The sequence below is a fragment of the Gossypium arboreum genome, chromosome 8, assembly GCF_025698485.1.
Source record: "Gossypium arboreum isolate Shixiya-1 chromosome 8, ASM2569848v2, whole genome shotgun sequence".
NCBI classification, from domain to species: Eukaryota; Viridiplantae; Streptophyta; class Magnoliopsida; order Malvales; family Malvaceae; genus Gossypium; species Gossypium arboreum.
In genome coordinates this window covers 100,990,666-101,015,859 of record NC_069077.1, presented here as the reverse complement: position 1 = coordinate 101,015,859, position 25,194 = coordinate 100,990,666, and the positions used below count along the sequence as shown (strand labels likewise).

Sequence of the window (25,194 nt, the reverse complement as noted above, 5' to 3'; positions counted from 1 at the left end):
TGATTACTGGAAATGTGATTGCTAGGAAAGTTATTTTGCAACATTTGGTACACGTTAGAAAGTATTGATTAAAATCCATAGAGAGTTGCATCATCACGTTTGATTCATTTAATACTTTCCTAGAATGTAATGATAATTTACAAATCCACTCTTATTAAAGTAAAATAATATTGATCTATTTAGTATTTTACAATAAAATTTATTAGTAATAAATCTTTAGATTAAATATTTAATAATGATATTTTAATTGATAATTTTAATTAAAATTTATTTCAATTTTATCTTGCATGTATTTTTTAAGGAAAGGGATCCGCTTACGGTGTAAACACTAAAGTAGTTTTACACACTTTTGTAACTATGTATATGATTAATATTTTAACGATCTAATCATTATATTTCATGGCCTATTCATATAAATCATGCATGTAAAATTTCATATAAATTTCAAATTTCTAACTATTTGTTTTATGGAAAAAATACATTCGTTGAATATGTATATTAATATATAGAGTATTTTAGATCGATATGATAAATATATTAGATTGATTTGAAAATTTACATGCACGAAAAGTATAATTATATTAAAAATTCATCGTTAAAATATTAATCATATAAATAGTTACGGAAGTGTGTAAAACTACTTTAGTTTTTACACTGTAAGTGGATCCTCCCATTTTCTAAATATAGCAATGCATTTATAAAACTTGTTTTTGGAATGAATATGAAATTGAAATTTCAATCAATATACCAAAAGGGAAAGATATGAAAGCAATAAAAATAAAAATAATATATAAACAAGATATTATGTAAAAGATTAAATATCCATATTAAAAATAAAATTAGAAAGAAAAACTTATTTTTGAAGAATCAATGCAAATAACAAGAGAGTTGGTGTGGAAATAAGCTAATAACTTTTTTTATGTTTACTGGATCAATACCCTAAATTGAAATTGTTGGGGATCGACCTGATTAAGCAACGAACAAGTAGAAAATAATAGAAGAATTTGAGAAATTGAACATACAAATTTAACGTGGAAAAAACCCTCCAAAGAGGATAAAAAAACTATGGGTAAAGATAATTTTACTATAATGGCAAAAGAACGAAGAGTACAAAAGATGGAGATAAAAACTAATCTTCAAAACCCGTAAAACATAAACACAAAATTCTTCAAAAGTGTTATGAGTTCTAACCTTTAATGAGTGTGTTTTCTAAGGTTGTAAAAGAACCTATTTATAGGCCAAATTCGTAGGTCAAATAAATTATGCTAATAAATGCTAAATATACCTCCCAACCCTGGCCTAGACATTATGGCCAGATTGAGAAGGCTACATTAGCCACCGAAATGGCTAAGCTAACTTACGTTACTTATAAAACCATTAAATAAACTCATTTTAGAGAAAACTGTAGTTGTACTTTGAGTTAGCTTAAAAGCATTCATTCATTAGGTCGTGTATACTTAGGATTCATTTTATTGTTGATAGTGTTGTTTGAGAAAAACCGTTTGCTTATCGCTCTTCTTTAAAAAAAATTCAATGTTAAACTAATGCAGCGGAAAAACCATTTTTCAAGTCATTTTGGAAACTTAGTTGCCTTATCGATTTGTTTTTCAAAAACAATTCTTTTGCAATGTAGCAAAAAGTAGGGAATAATGTCAAATTTTACTTAAGTCTAATATCATACATTATCCGGTTATTATACTTGAGTAATCCATGCATGCAAAAATCCCAAAAGAAAAGTTTTCAAGCCACAGACCAAAAGTCATTAAAAATTACAAACCAAAACCAATAGAGACTGGTTAATACTTATAAAAAAAAATAATCTGAGGTCTAAGGTGATTCTCCAAATGCCGAGTCCAGTTCTAATTTTGAGGTTTACCTGAAAATTTAAACACTATTGACGCGTGAGCTTATGAAAAGCTCAGTGTGAGTCGAATAATTATTTAAACGGACAAAAACCTAAATATCGAATACAGTGAAACATATTAGCATTAACAGAAGAACACAAAACCATCATTGAAATTTCGTATCATTACATAGCCATTATCAAATTGATGTCAAACGGTGTATGAGCATGGGTCATCATTCATTCGAGTAACTATAATTAATTTCGATACCATTCAATACAACACAATACAAAACATAGCATAAATCAATAACATTCGAATATGTCGTGAGCAAGATGCAATGCAAAAAGGTTCCTACCCATACCATCCGCTACACACCACGAGTTCCCTAGAACCCGCCATCCAAACTCAAAAACATTATGGGCTTAAGCCCGTTGTGGTTAAAACCACCAATAACAATATGCAAAAAATTCTTCCAATAAAAATGCAAACAAGCTGCTAGTAAAATGCGATAAATCGCCATTCCCCTCGGTACTCCAAGTGCAGTGCACTGACTGCGAATAATATGGACTTAATATGCTGTCGGTACTCCACGGAACTCCTCCGTCAACCACAAAATCCCAACCCAATGCATATGCAATATGTCACACAATCTCATACATAATCATATCTCAATACTTTTCACATTCATTTGACATGCTTAGCATGTCCTCAATAATCACATACTTTCAGTATATGAAAATAGTGTTCCAATATTTCAAATTACCATTGAGTTGGCATCAATCAATATCGTTCAATTTCACATACTTTATGGATTTTCATTGTGCATAAATAGCACCCTTTTTCAGTACACAATATAACAAATATCTCATGCATTTAAATCATATATAAGCTTAATATCTCAATATATTATATCATTTATTCAAACATTCTCATATCTCATAACTCAAATATGCAATTACAAACTCAATCAAACATTCATACTATCAAAATAGCAATTTTGCCAACATGTCAATCTTTTAAGGCTCGAAACATACCTGGTTCGGCCACTCACAAAATCAATAATTTGGCTATTAAGCTAATCCAACCAGCAAGCTAATTTATCACATATAACATTATATTTAATATTTTCAAACAGTTTTATAGTTTAGGACCCACACCTTATTTTTCGTTTCCTCGTAGCACACTAGCGAATCTTCCAATTTTCTTTAATAATTCCTTAAACGAACCAAAACCAAAATTCAGTGTAAATTTAATCAATTTACCATTAAACCAGCCCCCAAACACTCACTTTTGAGTTCAAACCAATCGTTGAAATTATAACTATTTTATGAATCTAAACTAGTTATATTCCTTACACTATATCGATGCGAACCGTACGTACAATTGTTCTTCGCCTTTGCAGATGATTTGGGGCATTTGGGTTAGCACCTAATTCAATAATATACTGGAAAATTAGTATCTAATTAATGATTAAATTCATTTATTTAATAAATTCATAACCTTTACCCAACAACTATGTCGAAATAACAAACTAGTTACCTTTAATTGCATTTACATTTCATAATTTGTGGGTTTTGAATGACCAATCGATCAAGAAAATTTTTCCCTAATTGAAATGGATTTGCAAGCTGCTTAGGAGGGTTCAAGAACTCATATTAAGGCTGGAAAAATATGGGTAAGACCCAAGAAACAAAACAAATCCCTTTCTTGCACATAGGTGCACGCACCACCACCAATGGTTGCCAAATTTGAGGTTGAATTTTAAAACGGTTTGAGATCTCATTAAAATCTGGAAAAATACCTTTGAAATAATTTAAAATCCATAAAATTCCAGATCTATAAATTTTGGTTTTTAATTGACAAGATTAATAAAAAATTTAAGAGAAAATAGATCTTACCCAAGCTAGTTGAAAGAAATGACAAAGGCACTTTCGTGGCAATGTTCAGGATCGATCTTGAGGTTCAAGATTTAAGATTTGAGGCTGATTTAGATGAGGATAAATGGTATAAATAGAGTAAAGGAGATGGCGCACAATCTTGATGCAAAACGAAGAAGAAAGATATGGTGAAATGGCAAGTGTAGGCGATGACAACAATGGGAGAAAGAAAATTGAAGAGAAAAGAGGAGAGGAAGAGGGTGAACGGCTAGGGTAAGGAAAAATTGAATTAAAGGCTGAAAAATATAATAAAAATTTGTATTTATACTTAGGGTTCAAAGGTATGGATGACACACACATTAAAAGAATAAGAGATTTTGCAAAATTTAATTATTTTGCAAGGGAAAATATTTTAACTTGGGACCTCATTTAATTTCCATTCTTTCTCATATTTCTTTTAACCAGTTGGTTTCTTCCTCATTCTTGAAATAATTTTGCAATATTTTATTTTAAAAACAAGGCATGTCACATACTAGTGTTTAAGGCAAAATTTACAAAATAATAAAAATGGTGAGAGAGAAGGGATTTAAACTTGGGTTTCAAGGAACATTTCACTAACATTTAACCAACAAACCAATACCTCCTTTAATTCCTAAAAATGCATAGATAATCTTAAAAATTAAGGCATGACCACTCTCTCTCGATTCACAAACCAGATTCTACTAACCCTCGATTTTTGGGATGTTACAATACTAATAAATAAGAAATCTTCTAGAAAGAAAATATATTTTGTTTAACTTGACCTGCAAGCAATTTTGTTTAACTTGACCTGCAAGCAATCTCTCATTTTATTTAACAGGAATTTGGGTCACACAACTCTAATAATCTCCACCTTGATACGAATTCTCACAATGCCATCTTTTCCAAAGTCCGCCACGAGCCTATCTTGAACTATGCAGGGAATTAACTAAGTTGAAGATGTGCTTAGAAGCTGGAAGACTTTTAGCTTTCAACTTGTACACTGCCAAATCAAAACTAAATCAGGTTTAATTTTCATGAACACAGTGCCCTAACTTTTCAAAATCTACATCCAAAAGATAACATCTCTTTAATGAAATAGTCATACCTTTTTCCCTCTTATGACCAAGTTGCCTATGCTCCAAACGGGTTGACTTTGAATTCGTAACGGGCGAGGGACGTCTGGTTTCACCAATTATTGTAGAACCTTTCAGAATATAAAGACTGTTGGTCCTTTTACCTTTTAACAAAATGAGAGCCACACGAGACACCTTAATGTCACTCGACTCGATTATAACTTTTCAAGTCTAAAATATTCAAGGAGATGAGATTCTTTCGTAAATCAGGTACATACTTGACATCTGAGAGTGGCCTAATCGTCCCATCATGCATCCTAATTTTAGCAGTACCAATACCAATTACTTACTGGATGAATTGTTTCCCATTCACAAACTACATCTTCATCCGAATTGTATGTGGAGAACCATTCTCTGTTGGGACACATGTGGAAAGAATATCTCGAATCTAGGATCCACTCGAACGTAAACTCGGAGCTATCGCTTGTTGACACTAATAAGAAACCATCACTACTTTCATCGACAAAATTAGCACTAGCTACATCTTCTTCGTTACTTTCAACAACCCTTTTATTTCGCTGTTTATAACAATCTGCTTTGACTTGACCTAACTTCTTACAATAGCGACACATTTTGTCTCGCTTCTTAAATGCTACCAAAATGGAAGCTTGCCTATTTGCCTTACTATCCGAACCAAAATCCTTGTCGAGTTTGTCTTTACTCAAGAAATGACCTTTCACATCCTTGAACGAGAGTTTGTCTTTGCCATAACTCAAGGTCTCCCTAAAAGATTTGCATGAAGATAGTAAAGAGTATAATAATAGCATAGCCTGATCTTCATAATCAATCTTAACCTCAACATTTTTTAAATCATTCAAAAAAGTAATAAATTGACTAATGTGATCTCTAAGAAGCTCATAATCATTCATGCCAGAAGTAAATAGACGTTGTTTCAACACTAAACGGTTAGCCAGAGACTTAGTCGAATAAAGAGTTTCTAACCTTTTCCATAAGGTAGATGAGGTTTTCTCCATCAATACCTCCTACAATACCCTATTCGCGAGGCACAACTGGATTGTAGACAAGGTCTTTTCATCAAGCTTTTCCCATTCTGTCTGATCTAGATTCTCAGATTTTTTCTCTGTAACGACCTTTTTCAGGCTGATCTGAACTAGAATTGTCATCATCCAAACTTGACACAGATTGAAATTTATGATATCATCGAACTTCTCAATGTCAAACCCTGCTGCTGCCATCTCTAAACGGGCTGATCTATGAAAATTGATTTAGTTCTGATACCATTTGTTGGGGATCAACCCGATTAAGTAATGAATAAGAAAAAAATAGCAAAAGAAATTAAGAAATTGAACACATATTTAACGTGAAAAAACCCCTCCAAAGAGGATAAAAAATCACGGGTAAATATAATTTTACTATAATGTAAAAGAATGAAAATTACAAAAGATGAAGATAAAAGCTAAATCCCGAAACTCGAAAATAAAAAACCCTTAAAACGTAAATCCAAAATTCTCTAAAACTGTTATGAGTTCTAATCTTTAATGTGTGTGTTTTCTAATGTTGTAAAAGAGTCTATTTATAGGCTAAATTCGTAGGTTAAATAAATTGCTAATAAATGCTAAATATATTATACTAATAAATACTAAATCTTCTAGAAAAATATATTTTTGTTTAATTTGACTTGGAAGCAATCTCTTAGTTTATTTAATAAGAATTTGGATAACACAACTCTAATAAAAATAAATAAGGTTAATTTTGTTTATAATATTTTTTAAATAAAAATTAGATTCTAAAGAAAATAAATTTTTATATATCAAACTTTAAAATTTAAAAGTTATCACTTTTATCGAATCATAATCTTAAGAAAAATTGGTACCCAAATGAAATTAGGCGCTTTCGGGTCGAGCTCAATTAAAAATTCATGCCCATTTACTAGGCCCGAGCCTGGCCCAACCCGAAAAATGGGCCTAAAATTTTACCTAAGCTCGACCAGATAAAAATGCTAAAACCCGAGCCCAGACCAGACCACTTTGTATTAAATTTTTATATTATTTTATATAATTTTAAATATATATAATACATCAAAAATACTAAAAATATCAAAATAAATATTTCTCAATAAATTGAAAATAAGTTTAAAAAATATGTAAACTTAAATAACACTAAGATACATGTAACTTAACAAACAAATACCTCTAAAATAATAATGTAATTAAAAATAAAATAAATTTTATACAATATCTAAACAATAACAACATAATAATAAAATGGTAGCAAAATAGAGAGAAAATAACAAGAAAATAACATTCAAAAACAAAAAAAAAGAGTAAATTTTTTTGTCCTTTAGTGAATAATGCCTTATCCGAGGCTCGATCTATTTTTTAAACGAACTTTATTTTTTTGTCCAAGCCTATAATTTTGTTATGGACGAGCCTTCGAGTCGGACAAAGTGGCTTGACCCATGATGAGATCTGCCCCGGTCCCATCCCATGTATGATGTTATACAACTGCGGCGTGCCATTGTCCGCAGGGTTGTGTAACTTACAATGAAACTTCGGCCGTACAATTCTTTCTATCCACATTGTTAGAAACCACTAATCTAAAATTTCTAAAATCCAAATGGAGTCCAATTGAAGGCACCGCCATTGCTTCAGGCCTCAAACGCATGAAGTATCTTCAACCACAAATCCAACTCAACTCTTACATGGTCCCCCATAACGTTAATAGTTGGATCAATTTCACTGCGAGTCATTCAGTCATATGTCTTTCGCTAGCTATTTTGTTTCGAAAGAGGTTTTATATAATTTTCATATCTTGAACACCCCCAAAAGTTAACAAAAACCAATGGATTTGGCAACTAGATGAGCTGACTTTTATTAGTACCTTGTTGTAAGTTATAATTGACAATGAAATAAACTTTCATTTCACCGAGAAATGAGAAAAACCCCTGAACTTACTAGCAACGTTGACTGCCAATTGGCCAATAATAGCCAATCATAGGGACACGCTTTTATTTATTTATTATTTTTAAGTGTTCTTACGGGTCAATTTAGTGGTTGAGGTTGCAGTAAAAGGTTGCTGTCTTCATAAAAACATTTCCCATTTTTATCTCCCGTTTAGATCTTTCTTTCTCTTATTTGTAGCAAATTTCAATTTCGGTTACAGTATATCCGCATCCCATTATTCCACATTTAAGTACAAACGTGTCTTCCATTTGGTCAAGTCATTTTCTAAAAGGCTTCAACTTTGATCAATTGTTAAAGAAGAGAGAGAGGGGGGGGGGGGGGATGCTATTTTGATCGGGGTCTTTTATATTCCGATTCTTTTAGGAGTATCTGGAATTGGGTTTTGCAGATTTTGAGTCATCCTGATAATTTTGAAGCTGGGTATTTGTTAGTGGGAATCTGACCGCAATGGAGACTCTAGAGATTGTAGATGTTTATTTGATGGGGATTTGACTTTGAAAGATAGGACTCTTTATTTCTTTTCAGAAGAATTTATAATTTTTTGTTTGTTTGGTTCCATCTTGAAAAGCACGAGACAATTTATTAATCCATAAAACAGTCACATCCTGATTTTTTTTTTCTTTTTTAAAGTAATTGCAGGCCAGGTTCTTCTTCTGATGTCAAAATTAAAAAGGTGGCAATCCATTTAAGGAAGTGAAACATTGACTGTTAGAACTTCTCTTAGATGTATTTTGGAAGGCTTCATTGTTATTGGTTTGGTTTATTTCACAAGTTTTGGGTGGTTTGAGGATTATGATTTAGGGGAGGTTTTGTGGTGCACCGTTTTTTAGGCATTTAGAACAGACAGAGAAGCTCATCAATGAGATTTCTAAGCTTTGTGGGGAACTCCTTTGGATGTTCTGCATCTGGGGAACGCCTAGTTTCCGCAGCAAGAGATGGAGATCTTCAAGAAGCCAAGGCTTTATTGGAATACAATCCAAGACTTGCAAGGTATTCAACTTTTGGAGCTCGCAATTCGCCTCTCCATTACTCTGCTGCTCAGGGTCACCATGAGGTATTCAATACCTTAAATTTCTGCCTGGAAACGTTTCTTCCAAATTAACCGTAACGCTGATTTTTTTTCTCTTCATTTTTATATCAGATAGTTTCGCTCTTGCTTGAGTCTGGAGTAGATATTAACCTCAGGAACTATCGGGGTCAGGTAATTCAATTTTGTATTGTCTGTTTTTTTTTTCTCTCATCCATTATTTGAGTCCATTTCTAAATTTGCCAACCAGTTATTATTCATGTGGCTTTCGGGTTTCTCCGACATAATTTAGTTTAGGTTTCCTGGGTTACTATTGTTTGTTTTGAGTTTTGCTAAATAACTGTGATCAACAGACTGCTCTGATGCAAGCTTGTCAATATGGCCACTGGGAGGTTGTTCAAATTTTGATTCTTTTTGGGGCCAATGTAAGATTGTTCCTTGAAAGTTTAGTTTCCTCTATTGCTATAGATCTGTATGGTTTTCAAACTTGATTGGAATTTGATTATGACAAGTGAAGTTTGTGCTGAAATGGTTCTTAGATTCACAGAGCAGATTATCTGAATGGGGGTACTGCACTCCACTTGGCTGCCTTGAATGGTCATTCCCGGTGCATAAGGCTCCTTCTTGCAGATTATATTCCTAGCATTCCTGATTGTTGGAATATATTAAAAAACAAATCAAAAGATAAAGAATCTACTTCGGATTTTGATGAGAGGTAAATTTATATTAATCCTCGTTATTGCTTCTTATGTCTACTTTCTGTTTTCATTCATTCATTCTCAGTTTCATCTTGACCTTCCAGTGCTCTTCGCGAGGTTATCAATAAACCTGCTGATGGCGGTGTCACTGCCCTTCATATGGCAGCCTTGAATGGGCATGTTGAAAGTGTTCAGCTGCTCCTGGATTTGGGAGCTTCTGTTGCTGAGGTCACTGTAGAAGATGGAACGACGATCGACCTAATAGGTAATTCAGAATTCAAACATACATTTTGTCCAGTCTCGCTTGATTCAGTCTATTGTTTTGCAGCTTTTTGTCATTGAGCGATAACAGCAAAATCATTATTAAGCGGCAAATTAATTCTGCATTGCACTTTTCTCATGTTCATCAGGGATCCCCTCTTTATCCTCGTTTTATCCTCTGCCTTGGTTTTTATCCTCCTTTTATCCTCTGCCTTGGTTTTCTTTGTTCAATAATTATTGTTCTTCAATGTCACTTTCTCTTCCCCTTCTTTTCCGTTTTGTCTTTCCGGTTTCCAGGCCGCCAATGCACATCAAAATTACAATATATAGGTGGAGTTCCTGTTTATTGGTAATTTAGTGCACTTCTTCCAATCTGATAAGAAGCTGTACATAAATACAAAAGCAGTTAGTCCCTAGATGGCTAAAACTCCCCCACTTGTCCGTTTCTAAATGTTTTGAGGCTTTGAAACTACAGACTGACTTCTCTTCTCAAGTGTCTGTCATTTATATATTCATTAGCAAAGCCTTTACAATCTGATCAGACTTGAGGGCCTTTTAGGTGATCATTTAGAATGTTATGGTTTATAGGTGCATAGGTAGGAAAACTTTAAATGCTATTGAGCTAGTAATTCTCCCCAACAATCTGTGTTTTCTCCTTTATGTTCTCTTGATATTCGACTTATTTTTCTCCTAAAATAGTAGCCTCATTAAATTTGTTACCTTTGCAGGTGCTGGGAGCACTGCTCTTCACTATGCTGCTTGTGGTGGAAATGCACAATGTTGTCAGGTATGCACTTGCTCTCTGCAGCATCACATCCAGAAACAGGGAACTAGAAGAAATTCAATCATGTAGTAATATTATTCATGACTGATTTTTTTTTCGCTCTCTATTCAATTTCTAACTTATAATCTTGATGTATGATGTTTCAGATTTTGATAGCCAGGGGTGCCAGTATTACTACCACAAATGTAAATGGGTATGTTACTGTAACTCTTACCATGTTTAAATGCTATGCATCATTGTTACATTTCTGCTAAAATGTATTACTAATAATATGTTTTCACTTCTCAAAAGCACGAAGTTAGAAAAAGAAATCATACTAAGATGCTGCTTTGATAAGAGTGGTTAGTATAAAGGGCGCACAGAGTCTTTAAGCACAGGCTGCTATCAGTTAACTGCCTTCTTGATTGGAATACCGGAGCATGTAATGATAAAATCAATTTCACTTTTGAATGGTCTTTAATAGATACACTGAAGGTTTTTGCTGTTTAGTTTTCCTTCTGCTCCTTTCCCTCTTTAAGAAATTTCATTTACTGACTTTCTAAATCTCCCTTTCTGACCTGCAGACCATTTTTTTGCATTTATGGGTTAAAATGAAATGAGGTATAGAAAGAAGCAAGACTAAGACTAAGACTAAGACAAGATGCTAGAAAATGTAAAAAGTAAGGAGAAGATGATTTCTCTTTATCCATTGACCTGAGTATTTGTACTGATATTGAAAATACTATAAAGGAAAGAGTACAAAATTTAATCCTAATTATCTGCTAGAATCCCTAAATGTAAGAAACTTACAGTACAACATATTTACAACCTGTTAACTCTCCCCCACAAGCTGGAGCATAAATAGTAATCATGCCTAGCTTGTTACATAGAAATTGAACCTGATTCTCGAAGAGAGTGATATAGACACTTTAATTGCAATAGGAGTTTTTAGTTTTATTTATTTATTTATTATATCAGGTTTTACTAAGAGTTTTAGTTTTACTATATTAGGTTTTTGTTTCCTTCATAAACTCTAAGTTAGGAATTCTATTTTATGTCAATTAGGACTCTTTTATTTGTTATTAACAGTCTATAAAAGGCTACCAATATGAAATAAAGAGGTAAGCAATTATTCTATCAAAAGAAATGTTATTTTGAGAGGGGGTTCAGTCAAGGACGAATCTGCCTTTTTGAGTAACCATAGGTCGAAGCAAGAATTCTTTCTCGTCTAGACTTGTGACTAGATCCTACGCCAAGGCGCACAACAACTTGATATCGGAGCCAGCTGTCATGGGTGACGAAAAAACTTTGACGGCCAAGCTGGAGGCATTCATGGAACAAATGGCTACAAGGCAACAAGCATTAGAGGAGCAGGTGGCGATGTTATCTCTTTCGGTCCAAAAGACAACGAAAGCGGATTCAGAAAAAAATAATGAAGAACAAGGCAACAATAGAGGCAAGAAAAGAAATTCAGATTCGCAACACGGTGGGGCCATGGTGCCACGATACTCTAAGATGGAATTTTCCACTTATGATGGGGTTGGAGATCCTTTAGGATTGTTAAAAAGCTGCGAAAATTTTTTTGGCAATCAACGGACCAACGAAGAAGATAAAGTCGGCCTAGCTTCATTCCATCTTTTAGGAGACACAATTATGATTTGATCAAATCAAGAAGAGGAGGCAAATCTGGATTGGGAACGCTTTAGAGAATGTTGTCATATCGTGTTTGGGCCACCTATGAGTAATAACCCTTGAGGAACTTGCAAACTTGAGACAAACCGACGGTAGAAGAATATCAACGCCAATTTCAATCACTACTTGCTAGGACTATCGATCTTAAACCTCGACAACAAGTAAACCTTTTCTTCTTTGGATTGGTAGAGGAACTTAGAATTGATATTGAGATGCAACAACCGAGAAACCTTGGAGTTGCAATGAATATGAATCGAGCTTTGGAACGTAAACAAAAGTCTCTTCCAAGATGTTATCTCAAACCAATCTAAACTGGTCAACTTCCCAAAACACCGACAGAATTCAATCATTCCAACAACTCGTAACATTTGATATAGACACTTTAATTGCAATAGGAGTTTTAGTTTTATTTATTTATTTATTATATCAGGTTTTACTAAGAGTTTTAGTTTTACTATATTAGGTTTTGTTTCCTTCATAAACTCTAAGTTAGGAATTCTATTTTATGTCAATTAGGACTCTTTTATTTGTTATTAACAGTCTATAAAAGGCTACCAATATGAAATAAAGAGGTAAGCAATTATTCTATCAAAAGAAATGTTATTTTGAGAGGGGGTTCAGTCAAGGACGAATCTGCCTTTTTGAGTAACCATAGGTCAAAGCAAGAATTCTTTCTCGTCTAGACTTGTGACTAGATCCTACGCCAAGGCGCACAACAACTTGATATCGGAGCCAGCTGTCATGGGTGACGAAAAAACTTTGACGGCCAAGCTGGAGGCATTCATGGAACAAATGGCTACAAGGCAACAAGCATTAGAGGAGCAGGTGGCGATGTTATCTCTTCGGTCCAAAAGACAACGAAAGGGATTCAAAAAAATAATGAAGAACAAGGCAACAATAGAGGCAAGAAAAGAAATTCAGATTCGCAACACGGTGGGGCCATGGTGCCACGATACTCTAAGATGGAATTTTCCACTTATGATGGGGTTGGAGATCCTTTAGGATTGTTAAAAAGCTGCGAAAATTTTTTTGGCAATCAACGGACCAACGAAGAAGATAAAGTCGGCCTAGCTTCATTCCATCTTTTAGGAGAGACACAATTATGATTTGATCAAATCGAAGAAGAGGAGGCAAATCTGGATTGGGAACGCTTTAGAGAATGTTGTCATATCAGGTTTGGGCCACCTATGAGTAATAACCCCTTGAGGGAACTTGCAAACTTGAGACAAACTGGGACGGTAGAAGAATATCAACGCCAATTTCAATCACTACTTGCTAGGACTACTGATCTTAAACCTCGACAACAAGTAAACCTTTTTACTGCTGGATTGGTAGAGGAACTTAGAATTGATATTGAGATGCAACAACCGAGAAACCTTGGAGTTGCAATGAATATGAATCGAGCTTTGGAACGTAAACAAAAAGTCTCTTCCAAGATGTTATCTCAAACCAATCTAAACTGGTCAACTTCCCAAAACACTGACAGCAATTCAATCATTCCAACAACTCAGAACATTGCGAAGGGAGGGGGACAAACAATAGAACCAACAGGGAACAACGACAAAATAGGTTCTTCTGCACCATTTATTAAGAGATTGACAAGGATAGAAATGGCAGAAAGAAGGGCTAAAGGGCTGTGTTATAATTGTGACGAGTCTTATTCCATGGGACACAAATGTAAAAGGTTATTTTGGATAGAAGTACCAGATGTTGAAGGCAAGCAAGATGATGATGAGATAGATGATTTTGGATAAGTTCTGAAGTTTATTTTGAATTTGAGCTTGAGGACAAGCTCAATTCCTAGAAGGAGAGTAATGATATGGACACTTTAATTGCAATAGGAGTTTTTAGTTTTATTTATTTATTTATTATATCAGGTTTTACTAAAAGTTTTAGTTTTACTATTTTAGGTTTTTGTTTCCTTCATAAACTCTAAGTTAGGAATTCTATTTTATGTCAAGTAGGACTCTTTCATTTGTTATTAACAGTCTATAAAAGGCTGTCAATATGAAATAAAGAGGTAAGCAATTATTCTATCAAAAGAAACGTTATTTTGAGAGGGGGTTCAGTCAAGGACGAATCTGCCTTTTTGAGTAACTATAGGTCAAAGAAAGAATTCTTTCTCGTCTAGACCTGTGACTAGATCCTACACCAAGGCGCACAACAACTTGGTATCGAGCCACCGTCATGGGTGACGAAAAAACTTTGACCCAAGTGGAGGCATTCATGGAACAAATGGCTACAAGGCAACAAGCATTAGAGGAGCGGTGGCGATGTTATCTCTTTCGGTCCAAAAGACAACGAAAGGGGATTCAGAAAAAAATAATGAAGAACAAGGCAGCAATGGAGGCAAGAAAAGAAATTCAGATTCGCAACACGGTGGGGCCATGGTGCCCCGATACTCTAAGATGGAATTTCCCACTTATGATGGGGTTGGAGATCCTTTAGGATGGTTAAAAAGATGCGAAAATTTTTTTGACAATCAACGGACCAACGAAGGAGACAAAGTCGGCCTAGCTTCATTCCATCTTTTAGGAGAGGCACAATTATGGTTTGATCAAATCGAAGAAGAGGAGGCAAATCTGGATTGGGAACGCTTCAGAGAGTGTTGTCATATCAGGTTTGGGCCACCTATGAGTAATAACCCCTTGGGGGAACTTGCAAACTTGAGACAAACTGGGACGGTAGAAGAATATCAACGCCAATTTCAATCACTACTTGCTAGGACTACGATCTTAAACCTCGACAACAAGTAAACCTTTTCTTCTTGGATTGGTAGAGGAACTTAGAATTGATATTGAGATGCAACAACCGAGAAACCTTGGAGTTGCAATGAATATGAATCGAGCTTTGGAACGTAAACAAAAGTCTCTTCCAAGATGTTATCTCAAACCAATCTAAACTGGTCAACTTCCCAAAACAACGACAGCAATTCAATCATTCCAACAACTCGAGAACATTGCGAAGGAGGGGACAAACAATAGAACCAACAGGAACAACGACAAAATAGGTTCTTCTGCACCATTTATTAAGAGATTGACAAGGATAGAAATGGCAGAAAGAAGGGCTAAAGGGCTGTGTTATAATTGTGACGAGTCTTATTCCATGGGACACAAATGTAAAAGGTTATTTTGGATAGAAGTACCAGATGTTGAAGGCAAGCAAGATGATGATGAGATAGATGATTTTGGATAAGTTCTGAAGTTTATTTTGAATTTGAGCTTGAGGACAAGCTCAATTCCGAGAAGGGGAGTAATGATATGGACACTTTAATTGCAATAAGAGTTTTTAGTTTTATTTATTTATTTATTATATCAGGTTTTACTAAGAGTTTTAGTTTTACTATATTATGTTTTTGTTTCCTTCATAAACTCTAAGTTAGGAATTCTATTTTATGTCAATCAGGACTCTTTCATTTGTTATTAACAGTCTATAAAAGGCTGTTAATATGAAATAAAGAGGTAAGCAATTATTCTATCAAAAGAAACGTTATTTTGAGAGGGGGTTCAGTCAAGGACGAATCTACCTTTTTGAGTAACCATAGGTCGAAGCAAGACTTCTTTCTCGTCTAGACCTATGACTAGATCCTACGCCAAGGCGCATAACAGAGAGCTTTTGTGAAAATGTTACGAAGTTGATTTTCAGTTTTTAGGTAAATGGTAGATATCAGCTCTTGCATTTTTTCATGAACGAAATGCCAATCAACTTTATGTGTTCTGTTGGTTCATGAAATATTGGATTTGAGGCAATATGCAGATCAGCCTGATTATTGCACCATAATTTTGCTGGTAATGAAGACTTCAGGCCTATTTCAATCATGAGATGATGTATCCGCATGATTTCACAAACAAACTGAGCCCTGACTATATATTCTGATTTGGCACTGGATCGGGATACATCATTATTTTTCTTACTCTTCCACGACACCAAATTTCCTCCAATGAATACACAATATCCTGTAGTGGACCTTTAGTCAACTTTCAATCCTGTCCAGTCTGCTTCTATAAAACACTCTAGTGTGTCCATGATTCTTGTACAAGATACCATGTCCAGGAGCTCTTTTAAGTAGCACAAGATCTGTTCAAGAGCTGCCCAATGATGGATGGTTGGAGGCAACATAAATTGACTGACAATACAAACTGCATATGCAATATCGAGTTACTGTGAGATAGTTCAACTTCCCTACCTATCTTCTATATTTCTCAGGATTCCAAATAGTTCACCATGTCAGCTAGAATCTCTCAATATAAGATATTTACGGTACATCATATTTACACCCTGTTAACAGAAAATAAGCTAAGTCGATAACATATAAATTTGCCCAAGTCTGTGAAACTTATCCATGTGGTGGGGTTTTGTTCCATTGCTATATTGAGGAAAGATGCATTCTGATTGAGGAGGAAAAGGATCTATGGTTCATCTTGTGTGATTATGCTTGTTCCTTTTAAACATGTTTCACTGTTAAAATTGCTCCTGATGGATGCATATTTTATGTGGTCACCATTTTTCATATTTTGGGGTAAAGCTACAATTCATTAGAAAGAAACGCTTCATGCCATATTTAATCTGACTAAAAGGATTTACTTTGTGACATTTCAATGGTTAACCCTATCATCTTATGACTATATCATATCACTTATGGCATGGTAGAAAATTTTCATATATTTTGGTGAAGAAATGGTAGTTCAGGCACAACTGTGGTCAATCAATAGCAGAAATCCTGTTATAAAGTTAACCTTTATTATATACTAAGTAAGATGTCTGGATATCATATTATTTTTGTTTCATCATGAAACTCATTGACATAACCTTTTCTATTTGTACTATTTGTTTTCTAGACCCTGTCTTCATGAATAATCAGATGTGATCTATTCTTGTTTTTAAATTGTTTCTTCAAGGTGGAGTCCTTTAATGGTTGCCCGTTCATGGCGCAAAAGTTGGCTTGAGGAAATCCTTAGCAGTAAGCCTGAAGGCCGGTCGCAAGCTCTTCCTTCACCCTTTCTGTCTCTTCCCCTTATGAGCATTATTAGAATTGCTAGGTGAGTGAAATCTGCACTGTCTTTCCATATTTTATGTTGTTGCATCAATTCTCTTTGCCATAGGGTTTTGCATAACCTTCAGAGTTTGAGTTTTTGCATGTGATGTGCTTATCTATGAACTTTTATCAAATTTATAATACTGCAGTTTGTTAATTTTCTGGCAAATTAGGTTGAAGTGTGCGTACTTAGTTGGAAATAGAGACAAGGTATTTGCTATCACTAATCACTCAAACTACACTGCTGGATATTGGTGTATGTTTTCAGATTCGTCTATATCTGGTAGTCAGGAGTTTTACTCTGTGAAAACTGTTAGTATTGAAGGCTTAAAACTTGCAGGAGTCTGCTTCTAGGCATTCTGTTAAGTGCTAACATCATGCTGTTTATTTGGGAGAGAAAATTAGGCAGAGTATGTATCTTTTATTGAGGTGGAAGGGAGGTCCCAGGTGTTGCTTAGGAATGGCAGAACAATAAGAGTTGGAGAGTGAAACTAAAGCAGATGTACTTTGTGAAAGTTTTCAAGAGAGCATTTAATAAAACTGTTCTGTATTTTATTAACTAAAGAACTGAATCTAAATAGAGAGAAGAGTCCAAAATATATGGGTTTCACATATTTCAACACTTTGTATCTATAGTCTAAACCATACTAGCCCAGGAAAGTGAATCAGCGTTATTCAATTGTGAAAACTGGTGACAACCAACACATTTCTGGAAAATATTTTTAATTAGCAGCATAATTTTCCCTTTCAGAAATTACAATTAGATTTTAGAGTCTACCTATAGGGTTAAGGTACATGCCGTAGCTAAATCTGCATTACATCGTCTAGAAGACTGACTGTCAAACCATCAACCAACTTCTTTAGTGGAACTTTTAGAACAAAATATTGTTGATTGTCTATTTTTAGCTCGTACTTTGAAGTGTTTCTTTCACTTAATTTATTTACTGCCTAGTCCTTGCTTCTCCCCTAATTTCCCTTTCAATTTTCAAGCCATTTAGAATCCAATTTGATCAACAAGCAAACTAGATTTGTAGGAAGGCTTTAGCATTTCTCTTCCCAAAGTTAGCTGACAAATAATCTCTCGCTTTAGAGATTCATTTTTGCTTTAATGTCTAGCAACATATGATGGAAAAGGAAAAGGAAAAAAAGAAAAAGATTGACAAGTTTCATTTTGCCTTATTCTGTGGTATAATTTTATTAGTTATGAGGCAGTATTAGATTATACTTTCATTCCCAATTAAGTGGATTCAAAGTAGATTGTAAAATTGTCAGTGTTGTTTTTGTTTTATTCCCAATGTACTATTAAAATTATTTTTAGTCAGGAAAGAAACATCTAAGCTTGTTGTCTCCAGATTTTGCATTAGTTGGATTTAGATTTCCATCAGGTTTTGGATAAATTAAATCAATGTGTTCACTTTCTTGCTTTATTTTGTGTTAAATTGTATACTTCCAATTTAAGAAAACTCTGCAAAAAGTTTCTTTTTTATGGTGCTAGACTCCTATTGTGAAATGGAATTTTCAAGTCAACCTTGCATATTTCCTTTTACATAGTCTACATATTTTATTGGTTAAAATCCACATAATCATTTAAACTAAAAATTCACATAACCACTCCTAATTGTGTCAGTTAAATGAGCTCATCAAACAGCAAAAAGAAGATAGTTCCTCAAGTTGAAGAAATCAACAGACTGGGTTGAGGTGCAAATTAAACTTCAGGTCCTTGAGAGTTTTCTGCTACGTTATAATAAAATGTTAGTAAATACCTGAGTGCAGAGGATAATGCTTTCTGTTCTCATTAACTGATCCATTTTTTATAGTTTCTTAACTGTGCTGTTCAATTAAATTAAACATTGAAATAAACAACTTTAAATTGCTGTTTCTTGCAATTTCCAAGAGAGTAGAACAACAACGGGATAAAGACATTATATTCAGCTTTATCCTGAAATCTTTGTATTAACAATTGCTCATATATTCACAGAAATATTAAAACAGGAAACTGGATATATGCATGGACATCCATTTGTGAGTATATGCAAGCAATAATTATAAAATTATGAACATGATGGCTACCGGGTCTCCGCATCAATTTTTGTGCTAAAAACTGAGATTCGTATCATATGAACTAAATCTTTTCACCTTCATTTTTCTTATAAAGAGAATGTGGATGGAGGACTGGTGATTCCTTGTTCTCATGCCAAGATCCATGTGCTGTATGTCTGGACAGGCCGTGTGCAGTAGCTGCAGAAGGTAACTTATTCATTCCATGTAACAAATCCTGCTAGAGCATATTTATCTCAGTTATAATTACTGGTATCAGTGTAGTCTATAGGATTATAAGAATTGATATGGATATTAATTGAAAGGGATGAGGAAATGAAATCTTCCACCTAAGATTCTAATATTAGAATGACATTATCACACACGTAACTCATTTTTTGTCACAGAGACACATTCATAGAAACTTTTTTCTTCATGAACAAACGGAATTAGGTGCGTCATTATTTTTAGTGGTGAGGTTGAGAGGAAATAAGTGCCGATTTTGAGACGTTCTAAATCAGGTTAGAAGTATTAATAATACAATAAAATTCCTTTTCTCTTATGGGCATTTCGATACATATATGCATACCTCAATCCGTTTCTTCATTACATCCACACCCTGAATTTTCATCACAAAGTGTGGGAATTCATGTTTGACATTGATGATCATGGGATATATGTGACTAGATGTTACGAAAATAAGAATTCACAGATATATTGCCCATGGTGCAGGTTGTGATCACGAGTTCTGCACACAGTGTGCCTTATACCTCTGTTCTACAAATAACACAACAAATGTAGCTAAAGGTCCAACTGGCTCAATTGCCTGTCCTCTTTGTCGGCATGGAATAGTATCATTTGTCAAGCTCCCTGGAGCAAAACCAATAGTTAAGGCAGTTGCAAGAACAAGTTTGTCCCTGTCTTTCTGCACATGTTCTAGTGAGATGTTGGAGCCAACTTCAATGACAACCCCGCTTTGCAAGCCTGTGGTCCATTGCGCTCGCATTTCACCCCCTGGATCTTCATTCTGCAGCATAAGTGGTCAGAGTTCCCTGTCAATGAAAATCCACTCTAGCCTTTGCATTGGTGTTCCGAATACTAGTCCTTTAACTCCCTGCCCTGCTGACCAGAATTTGCGAGGCTTAAGACGCTCGGCTTCGGAGGGCAGAAGATCATGGTTCTCAACACTTAATCAATGTTTAACTACAGGCAATGGTTGCTGACATTTTTTGTGCTTTTCTCCTCCATTCTTTTCCTATATGATATGGTTGATTGCCCCCTCTAATTTTGCCCATAACTGTAATTGAAATTTCATGTTGATAATGATTCTTGGTTGTGTAAAGAGCTTGAAAATTTTAAGAAAAGGGGGGGGCACGGTACCTGCCATCCCCCCTGGTTTTGCCCTTTGGCAAGGACATGCTATGTAATTTGGAAATGTTTTCTTTTTTAATCTTAAGAAAAATTAGGGTTAAAGAACAAAAATAATTTTTATATCCCAACTTCAATTGAGGGTGTTTATATGTATCGAAGAAATAATCAATTACAGTGCAATGTTTGAGAGCTAGACTTCTCCGCGTGGCTTTGTTGCAATATATTTCTATTACTTTATTCTTATTTCCAATTTTTAATTTCTAGCTATCTTATTATTTGAGTTTGTTTCCTATTATAGTATTAGAGCTATCCCTTTTCATATCGCTTGTATAAATTATTTAATGCAATTCAATAATAGAAAGCAGTTCTTTTTCATCATTTTGTTATTTTATATAGAATCATAGCTTAGATTTAATTCTGAAACATTATTTTCAATTTGCCTCATTGTTAACAATTTTTAAAAATATGACCTTTTTCTATTCAATATCCGTCCTTTTTCCTTTTCAAATTGGTCAAGAAATCCACATCTCCTATAGTTGCTCCTACTTAGGTCAATCCTAATGACCATATGATCCATGCAATTGATTCATCTCAATTAATTGAATTTAATCTTGTCTCCTAATTACCATTCAAAACTTGTATCGATTTTTGTAAATTAGAATATACAGGTTTTCTTATTTATTTAAGGTAATGACATCTTTTCTTACCTTGATGTCTAATTGTGGTTGTAATGTCCAAAATTTTGGTAAGCTGAATAGTACTATTTCTAAGAGGCTATACAACAAAAATTTGAGGAAACCCAAAAGGAGATATTAAATGAATATTAGTAGAGTTAATTTAATTTTTTAATGAGTATGAGTGGGAACTTGAAATATTGAAAATATGACTAAATTGAAAAGGATAGAAAAGTATAGGGACAAAAATGAAATTTGAACAAACAATTTTGTTTTGATAATAATGATTATTTGTCATGGAAATGATGATGAGTGTGTATTAAGGTTAAGGAGTTTCCAATTGGGTTAAATTGAATTGAAGTAAAAGGCATAGGGATTAAATTATAATTTTTTATATTTTATCGAGAAAGTTCATAAATGCAAATTTTTGCATGAACCATTAATGGTTGAGAATGATAAGTGTGGATTATGAAAATTTTCAAGTACTAAGTGTCGAAAATGGAATTAGAGAAAGGTAATAAGTAATAAGGGGCTAAAGTGTAATTTTTTTCGCAAAAAAGAGCATTTTGGTCATTTCAAATGAAAAATATATTGGGAATATTAAATAATGAGATATTATATTATTGGAATAAATTTTGATCTTGAGGCGTCCCAAACTCGGCCAAGACGAACTGACTGAAATTTGAAACATCACATTAGTCATTTATGTGACCTCCTTATCGATGTAACACCCGGTTATCTTAATTAACCCGAAATTTACAAATAGTTAGGATTAAATTGAAAGGATTGGAAAATTGTTGGACTCCGCTAGGAGATTCATAGATTTTAACGATTGAATTGCGATTAGTTGGATCTCAATTCTAGTTCGGTTAGGATGGAAATAGTTGGTTCCATAATGGGAGACAAAATGACTAAGGATGAATGATTATGACGGTCGGTGAAGATCGTGCCGAAGGAGTATATATATATGTGTATGTGTCAAGACAGAATTTTCACAATTCTGTTTACAAATTTTTTCTCTTCATAGCATCATCATCTTCAGTCGCTATGAAAAAGAAGAAGATGTAGCTGAAGGATCCTCTTCATGTTGTAGTTGTTGTATGAATTGTGGTCTGGAGGTGGAGAAATCGGGAAAAATGGTAAGCTTCCTATCCCTCTGTACTCATGGATTAGAGGAAGGAATAAAGTAAGGACTCTCAAAGATTTTGTAAAATTTAAAGCTTATGGGTTTCTAAGGGCTTACCACCATTAAGTTAATCAATAATTGGTTGTCATGCTTAGCTGTTAGGATAAGGGAGGCTTTGGCATTCGAACAAGCTAAGTTGTTAAGGAAAAAGGAAGCGAGGTGAGTTTTGTATCTTCTTTTTGGGTGATAAAGTGTCATTATGTTTCTTACATGAACCACATTGAAAATGTTGGATCATCGGCACACCCCATGGCATAGCGAAAAACTAAGTCCAGCGATCACATCCAGAGATCCATGTGTAAGGAACAACTCAGGGTGAAAAGAGTATGAACAATTACCTTTAATCGTGTAAAAAATTAAAGAAATATATTAAACAATTTTATGTTGATTCCAAGCCACTACGAAATGTTTCGGCCTCTACGTAATCCATCCGGTGTGACATCGAATGGTAAGCACTCTTTAAAACTTTTTCAGAGAGAGAAAAACCTTTTAACGACTGCTAGACCTCACACATACCTTATTTATGGTATATTAGTTTTTTTTTTAAAAAATCCTACATTTCCTAATTCGGGAATAATTAATATTTTTATATAAATCAAATCATAATAATTAACGAAATATAATAATTATAATTACCATAATTATAATAACGTTTGACCAAAAATTACAATTACAATAATTATAATAATATTCGATCCTAAATTATAATTACAATAATTACAAGAAGGATTTTAGTAAATTACTTTTAGTTAAATTTTATACGAATCAAGTTCATATATTAATTTAGCCATACTTTTCATTATGTGTACAACATACCTGCACACATAATTTGTTCGATATTTAACTACCCAATTAAATTAATTCTATAATCAATTTAATTCATTTGATAGCTAAACACAATACCAACTATGTTTAGATTCCGTTTGTTTCAACCATAGGGTGTGACCCTGTAGGTTCTTGTAACGTTAGGGGTAATACTAGAATGTTTCTAATATTACAAACAATGAATGGCATCTAGCAATGCATCATTGCTACCTAAGTTACAAGAAGTCATGATTCGACATAACCTGTCTGTGATTAACCCTTCATGTATTAAATCCTTTTGTCCTTTTTATCTAGAATGGACACAAATCATGGAATAGTAACACTTGCATAGTCCATCTAATGTTTTTTGATGTCCTGAGTAGACTATGAAAAGCAAGTATAATATCTCATATCAACTTATTCGAGCATGGCCATAAATTTCTAGTCTACTTAATCAAGTGGCCTAGGATATTGCTCCCATTATGTAAGAGAGACAAATTTTATTATTGATCAACCATATCCCACTACATAGATTGTGGTATATCCAACATCAACTTTTATAGAACAACCAATTATTGTGGACATTTGACAGTATCAAAATATACGACTCACAATGTTGGATAATGATGATCTCAAGTTTAAGGATCGTATACATAGTAATCACTATGAGTAATGTTATGACTACTACATAATAATCCAAGAAACATACTCATAGTGGGTCAATCTAATATGTTGTTCTCTAACACATATACTTATGTATTGATTTTGACATCTCATGTCAATGACAACACTTTGTCATCAATCAAGTACACATTAGTTTTAATGCATTATTGTTGTCCAAGCCCACAATAATACTCGACTAAGGACCTTTTAAGAATAATCATATTATTTTCAAGACATTATTATAAAATAGTTTATTTATATACACAAAAAACAAACTGAAATAATAATGGCTATGCCTTATATTAATAAACGAGGTAAAATAAGTATGTTGTTACAATCATCTCATGATTGGTAATGTACTGAGATGGCTTGAGTTCATAATTTGTGAGTGCTAGGTGAAAGAGTAGGTTATGTTTATACAACAACTGTGTGAACTCTTGCTAGATGATTGACGCCATTAATGGTTGATTGTTGATGATTAGCTAATGTGCTTGATGAATGTTAAATGATAAATTACATGATCGAGCTTGCGTGTTTATGAAATTTGGGGCATAAAGGGAAAAGTATGCAGGATGATGTAGCTAGGATTTAGGGAATGGGAGTTTCTATTAGATACCGTCATATGGTGTTGTTGAGTGCAAACTATGATGTGCAAAGCTTCGGGCCTTGTGAAGGGGACACTGTCGTGTTCAAGGATCAAGGTATAGGAATGAAAAAAATGGAGGAATGTGCAGATGAATAGTTACGATACCGCCATATGGGGTTGCTTAGTACAAACCATGATATGGAAGCTCCGAGCCTTCTGAGGGGAGGGGAAGAGACACTTCGGTGTTCGAGCATCAAGGTAAAATGTGAAAAGGAATGATATCGATTGGTCTTTTGAGGTGACATCGTGATGACGATATTTAGGTTCTATAGAGAAACATCGCGACAGTGGTCAGCAGGCTCTATGGGGAAACACCGCGATGACGGTAAGGCTCTTCGGGGCGACACTTCAAGAAAGCTATAAAGTGTAAGAACATAGCGCGGCTATGGTAACCAATAGAGAGTCCATTGGGATAGTAGACCCGAGGTAGTAAACACGGGGTAGTTTACCGGGATAGTAAACACAGGGTACTCTGCCAGGATAGAAAACACGGGGAAGTCCACTAGGACACCAAACATGGGTTCAGATTGGGTAA

General features: G+C 34.2%; 1 protein-coding gene across 1 annotated transcript; it reads left to right on the top strand.

Annotated features, from left to right (window-relative positions):
• The first annotated feature begins 7,738 nt into the window (after window positions 1-7,738).
• Window positions 7,739-20,881, top strand: LOC108469689 (E3 ubiquitin-protein ligase XBAT32). The gene is made up of 10 exons (XM_053031831.1): window positions 7,739-8,856; window positions 8,944-9,003; window positions 9,183-9,254; window positions 9,369-9,544; window positions 9,632-9,792; window positions 10,517-10,575; window positions 10,719-10,765; window positions 17,142-17,282; window positions 19,434-19,525; window positions 20,048-20,881. Exons 1-10 carry the CDS (start codon window positions 8,662-8,664, stop codon window positions 20,536-20,538), a joined length of 1,494 nt encoding a protein of 497 aa, XP_052887791.1. The 5' UTR covers window positions 7,739-8,661; the 3' UTR covers window positions 20,539-20,881.
• Window positions 20,882-25,194: the final 4,313 nt, after the last annotated feature.

Excerpts from the sequence above, each read along its gene's own strand:
- LOC108469689 (XM_053031831.1), top strand. The coding sequence starts at position 8,662 with ATGAGATTTCTAAGCTTTGTGGGGAACTCCTTTGGATGTTCTGCATCT. Across the intron at positions 8,857-8,943 it reads CTGCTCAGGGTCACCATGAG|ATAGTTTCGCTCTTGCTTGA; the intron begins GTATTCAATACC and ends TTTTTATATCAG. Across the intron at positions 19,526-20,047 it reads GTGTGCAGTAGCTGCAGAAG|GTTGTGATCACGAGTTCTGC; the intron begins GTAACTTATTCA and ends CCCATGGTGCAG.